The 6,493-nt window shown below is 33.6% G+C and overlaps 1 protein-coding gene across 1 annotated transcript; it reads right to left on the bottom strand.

The window, feature by feature from the left end:
* Positions 1 to 1,386: 1,386 nt before the first annotated feature.
* LOC100639706 (U6 snRNA-associated Sm-like protein LSm4) lies at positions 1,387 to 5,174 on the bottom strand (the record flags this gene model as incomplete). Its single annotated transcript, XM_011408825.2, has 6 exons — positions 4,960 to 5,174; positions 4,867 to 4,908; positions 3,725 to 3,823; positions 2,651 to 2,728; positions 1,696 to 1,747; positions 1,387 to 1,418 (listed from the first exon to the last, which is right to left on the bottom strand). Coding segments are annotated over exons 1-6 (306 nt in total), but the record flags the coding sequence as incomplete, so codon positions are not given.
* Between the last annotated feature and the right edge of the window lie 1,319 nt (positions 5,175 to 6,493).

The following is a 6,493-nucleotide window of genomic DNA, read 5'->3' as shown; positions in this document are numbered from 1 at the left end:
TGTTTGTCCGTTATGGGGGGCAGAGATCAAAGGACTGAAATGCAATGACGTGTAGAAACGAAAATAAATATATCACTTTTATTTCGTAGCCTTACTATTTACATGTACATGTATGTACATTGTACATTGTACATGTACTATAATAAAAATTATATTAAAAATATACATGTGCATGCATGTACATGTATGTGTACATAATAATTATTCTGAGAACTCTACCCCATCCAAAAATAATTCTCCAAAACTTTCACTTGTACATGTATATGCACAATTATTGTCAAAGCTGGTATTAAGGTAATGCCTTTCTACAAACCATAAAATAATATGACAGTTCTATCTCTTGTGCAGATACATGAATTCATAATGGACATTAGCATGCATACTAGAAGCCAAGTGTGTAATACATGTATGTACAGGAGAAGACAATAAAAACTTCGCGTTCTGTTTACGTTGAACGGCCATTGGGCGTTTCAACGCTATATAAAAAACGTTTACTTCCGTTTTTCCATGGAGCACGTTTTTACGTTGGCTCAACATTTTGTCCTTGCCTCCTTGGTTTTCTCGAGTTTTCTTTACCCCACAGATACTACTATGCTCGTTCTTGACTGCCGCTCTGGAGATACTACTGTCATATCAGTTCAGTGTGGACCTCAACTCAAGGAGACACTGTGTGAAGTCGAGGTGTGAAGTACTCGTGTCGTTGAAGGACGGGCCGCCAGGCCGGTGTAGTGTCAATTTATTGTGTGATAAGCATTAGTTATCAGTATTATTATTATTTCTATCATTATTCTACTCTTACTTTCAAAAACTTGTATTATATATTATATTTTATAAAAGATTCAAGCGTCATGCATTTTGATCTTGGTACTAGCAGGTCTATAATTACATGATTTTATTTTATAAAATGATAATAATATAATAGCTGCTTCTTTGCTTGACAGAGCACTTTTTCTTGTGACTACTTCTTGTCGTCCTATTGAATCATATAACATGAGATAAGGTGGGTGAATTATATAAAATGTATGTCGCTACGTTTACGACTTACCTGTCTCGTTTTATCATCAATAATGGCTCATAGTCGTTTTGTAAGTGTATCTAAGAAAGCCTGACTCCTGAAGAAACTGTCAGAAAAGAGAAAAGTCGAGCAACGCTTGGAGCGTTGTTCATGATAATAAAAACGGTAGTGCCCAGACCCAACGGACCATGAACGGAACAACCACAATAAAAACAGAAACGGCGCTACCGTTTAATCGCCGTTCAACGTAAACGGAACGCAAAGTTTTTATTGTCTTCTACTGTACAATGTATGTACATGTACATGCACAATTAATTTTTAATAGTAAATTATTTTCTAATTTAAAAAATTATATTACACTTACCTCTTCCTCCTCCTCCTCCTCCTCTTCTGGGGCCACCACCTGTGAATAAATAGATAAAATAATTAAATATAGCAATCATCATAATAATAATGATAATGCAAGTACATTTACTAATTAATGCATGTACCAATCATGTACCAAAACATTGAATTAGTCAAAGGAGCAATTGTATGTATTGTATTTATGTAAGATTAATTAGACTAAAACAATATAATATACATGTACATGTACTTTCAGCTTTCAAGTACAAAATCAAGACATACTAAAAATATTAAAAGAACCTTCTACTACAAGAGTCTCTCTCCCTCTATCTCACCTGGTCTTGGTCCACGTGGTTTAAAAGCTTCCTCCTTTACCTTGTCAATCACCTAATCAATAAGAGGAATTCCAGGCTAAAGACAGATTTGTCAAAAGAAATATAACATTTCCTCTTTTAAAAATTGCTCCAACAAGACAACTAAATTTTGTAATATCTACGTAGAAAATTTGAGCTGTTTTCAACAAATAATTTTTGAGTTATAAGCATTAAAAAAACAAACCAATTTTTGAAAAAAAAGCAAAGACTATAGGGCTCCAAAATCACCCAAAACTTTAATTACATTATTTGATACATGTACATGTTAATGTCCTGATGTTACATGTATGAAGATTGTTTCCAACAAATAATTTTTGAGTTATGAGCATTACAAACCAATTTTTTGAATAAAGCATGCCCATGCTTTTTTATGAAAATCAGCTCCTAAATCACCCCAAATTTTATTACATTTTCTGATACATATTGATGTCCTTATGCTATGTAGAAAGTTTGAGCTGATTCTAACAACATTTTTTGAAGTTATCATCTAAAATATGCCAATTTTGTAAATGTACATACATGTACATTGTACATGGTTGTACACTTTTGTGTTTTATTTAAATAATAAAAAAAATAATTCCAGCAAATAATTTTTGAGTTATGAGCATTTAAAAAACAAGTCAATTTTGAAAAAAAGTAAAGGCTATAGCCTATACTTTTTCTGAAAATCAGCTCCAAAATCCCCCCCCCCAATTTTTATTACATTTCTGATACAAGAAAGTAGAAAGTTTGGGCTGACTCTAAACCGCAATTTCTACAGTTATGGGTATTAAAAATAATGCCAATTACTAAAATTCCACACAAGATTGTTGTAAATAAAATGTATACATTGTAATTTTTTGTTTTTTATTAAAAATTTGCAATACTAAGCTTTAAAATTTTAAATACATACTGTATTACTCATGTTTATACGTACCTCATCAGGAATTCTTAAATATTTAGTCATACTGCCTCTTATGAAACACTCTGGCATCTTCCAAAACCTCTCACCATCCTACAGTATGATACAATAAACATTAAAACATCATTGACACTCTATTAATACCCTTGATACTACTACATACATGTATGTAACACACACACTTTGATGTACATAGAACTAGGACGATGTTAAAAACATTATGGGGCGAGCACGAGCGAGCTTTGAAAATAATAAGCTATTACAACTTTTAATAGTTCATTTCAAGTTGTCAATGACAAAAATGAACAAAACCAAGTTATTACATATAGTTGTGTCACTGGATCAACTTCTGCCTTTGGTTGAGTTAAGTCTACTCTCGTTATTGATTGCAGCTTATATCCTATATCTTTGAAATGACTTTTGAAATGAAATGACTTGAAAATCTTTGTTGCCTAAAAGAGCCTGTTGCTTTAACTGTAAGAGCTTTTTACACTGACTTGCAAATGCCATCCATCAGACTGATGGCATTTGCAAGTCAGTGTAAAAAGCTCCTACAGTTAAAGTGACTGGCAATCTTTCTACTGTATTCTATGCATCTGATGTAGAATACAGTAAAAAGATTGCCAGTTTAGTCATGTCAGTTCAAAACTGACATTTGCTTGACTTTTACAGTTTTTATAGCTATTATGTCAACAAAAAGGAGTTTCATAGTTACTTTATTGCATCTTTAACCTTCTTAAGCTGTTGGAGAAGTCATGAACGGTGTTTTTGCCTTATCTTGTTGCTAGAAAACTCACGACTTCTTCCCGTGTGGTGATCACTATTTAATTTTATTGTGGCCATTCCCACTTTCAATGGAAATATTAAAATTGTAGAATCTATTGCATTGCTAATGCATGTGCTATCATGGATATATAGAGGAGATACAGAATACATATGTGTACAAACAAACTCTACTCATCTTAGTGGGGTTCACCCATGTTTGCCCCAAATATTGAAGTGGCATAATGTGCATTTTAAATAATAAGAATACATTTACATAATATATATATATACATGTATCATTATATGTTACATGTAAGGTCTTACTCTTGATGTGCAAATGACTTCCTTCAGTTGTATGTTCATCCAGTTATCACAACTAACCAAATGACCATTATACGTCTCACCATTCTTCAACTCAACCAGCTAATGGAGAAACAGAGTGAAAGAGGAGGAAGAGAATATTACCCATTACTTTATTATGGTGCTTGAATTTAACTCTTTAATGTACATGTAAATGGCTACAAGCCCATGTCCAGCAATGAGTGGTCGCGGATTAGTATACTGAGCAATTATCTCCGTATACTACTGGTTGACTTTATACAGGGCAGGAATGGACATTTCCATTTACTAGGCTATATCTTTCTTCAGAATAAGTCTCATCAATTTGCACACTTCAGTAGTTGTTCTCCATAATTATACCTGTGTTCCTGCTAAATATGACAGCACTTGGAGTAACTTTGTGTGGAACATTTGCAGATTAAAGATGAGGGCAGTCAGTGCCGCCATTTTGTCATTCCTTTATGTATGTATGATAATTTTTTTACTTTTTGAATGGTTATATCTAAATTTCAAACAATTTTTGACAAATTGCGCACTTATTTTGTGAAAGTACAACATTTTTACTGCCCAATCATGCAAAAAAGATAAAGAAATTCAAAACTTTGTTCGGTACTTTAGTCTTCTAAAGGTGAAATAATTTTAGTTGTCTCAGTGATAACGGGTGCAGCAACAAGAGTGAACAAGTGCTTTTCTCTTCTCACGGGAATAATAAAGTAAAACTAAGAGTGCTTAACAGCTATACAAGTAAATCATGTCTCTAGATCCTTTTAAAGTAATAACAAGAAGGCCTTTTGTTAGTGGATGAGTCTTCTTGCGCCACGCCTGCCACTTTAACAATAGAATATGAAAAAACTACCATAACCAATTGCATTAAGTAGCATTCAAGAAGCTCCAAGTATCTAGTGAGGTCCCATCCATGAACCAGAAAGACGTTAGCAGGCTTTGTAGTGAAGCGTCCTATCAATCCACCATTGCTGAGCTGCCGTTGCTATGGTAATTCCAATGAATATCATTAAATCAATGCGACCGGAAGTCCCATTGCAATAGCTGGACATGCTACAATATACTTAATTTATTTTACGTTCAATAAACACGCCCAATGTAATTAATTTCAAATGTTTCCTTACCATAGGATTATCCTGTGCTGCCTTTAATAAAGATAATGGCAACTAGAAATAAAACAAAATAATAATAAAATACACCAAAAACCACACACTCACCATTTTAACGCAGTATACGGTGATATCCAAAAGTAAACGATGGCAAAACGGGCCGTGATGGCGATGATGTTGCTGCTTCTGTTGAGTTCCCCGCCTTAGCGCCTACAACAGGTCCTGGTCAGTCTAGTAAGAAAGCGAGGAGAGAGAATAATGCCCCAGAGCTCAACAATACTGAAGGAAAGCCATTTAAAGTTATGAAAAACGCGGAGGTGACTCAGGTTAGCACGTGGGTGGGCGGGACGATTAAATTTATTAGGCTAATTAACTAATTTTAATTAATGATAATTATTTTTTAGGAACAAGGAGCCTTTTGAATCGGGTAAAGATTAAGTTTACATGTTCTTCACTACTCAAAACTTTATTTAGAGTTTGCAAATGTCTTTTTTGATCCATTCATGTGTTGGACTCTTAAGGATTTCATTAGTGAGGGCATAGAGACCAGATATGGGAGGGGCTATGTATCGGATCTTAAAAATTGAAATTTTTTGACAAGAACAACAACTCAAAGAAGTAATTATTATTATTATTGTCCTTGTTATTATTATCATTATTATTATTATTGCTGTTGTTGTTGATTTACCTTAGGATGGGTATTAATTGCGACACTTAATTTTAGCGAGTGTACTTCAAATCGCTAATTCAACCAGTCGCTAATAATAGTTATTAAAAACTTGTGTAAACAAGTACACAAGATAGGCAAGATGTGTAACAAGATAATAGTAGATAGGGTGGTCCTATTAAGTTTTCTGCTCTTAAATGTATAGATTGGGCTTCTTGAGTTATGTTATGGGGGGTATATGCTATTGAATGGGGGTTTTACCATTGATTTTCTTCCTATTTTCCCTAATATTACATTTCGCTAAATCAGGACCCCCTTAAAAACGCTAAAATTTAAGAGCGCAATTAATACCTACCCTAAGGTGTTTGTTGTTTTATAGCCACATCGATCTTAAAAATGATAAATAAAACAATTTTAGCAAGACAAAATCTTTATTTTCATTTTGTACACTTGAACTACTAAGGATTGGTGGGTTTAATTTGTGGCCATTGAGCATGCAAATAATGGGTTTATTTTGATGAATGGCTATCAAAACATCCTCCAAGATTACGAGCTATGCAGTATGTTTTTTCTTTTATTATAACTACTAAGGATTTATTGGACTCGCCGCGTAGGCGGGTATTAGGTAGTTTGGTTGTCTGTCTGTCATTCATTCTGTCTGTTTTTAATGTCTTTTTAAAAATACATAACTTTAAAACTTCATACTCTAGGCTTATAGATCTTTCTCTAGAGCTGGTAAAAGTCTTTCTTTATCATCTAATAATGTTTAAAGAGCATTGCCGGGGAGAAGAAGCTTACAAAGTAAGGAAAACTGATTTGAAAATACTGCCATTGTGCTGACACTTTCAACAAAGATAAAACCATTTTTCAGTAGATTTTTGCCATCTATTTCATTAATATGTGTAGAATTTCTTAACTCTTATTTGGTAGTGACTTATGAGCCGTCAAACTTCAGGTCTGCCAACTTTGAGAAGG

The sequence above is a fragment of the Amphimedon queenslandica genome, unplaced genomic scaffold (assembly GCF_000090795.2).
Source record: "Amphimedon queenslandica unplaced genomic scaffold, v1.1 AMPQUscaffold_12778, whole genome shotgun sequence".
NCBI lineage: Eukaryota > Metazoa > Porifera > Demospongiae > Haplosclerida > Niphatidae > Amphimedon > Amphimedon queenslandica.
Note: the sequence above shows the minus strand (reverse complement) of the source record. Positions and strands in the feature narration are given on the sequence as shown.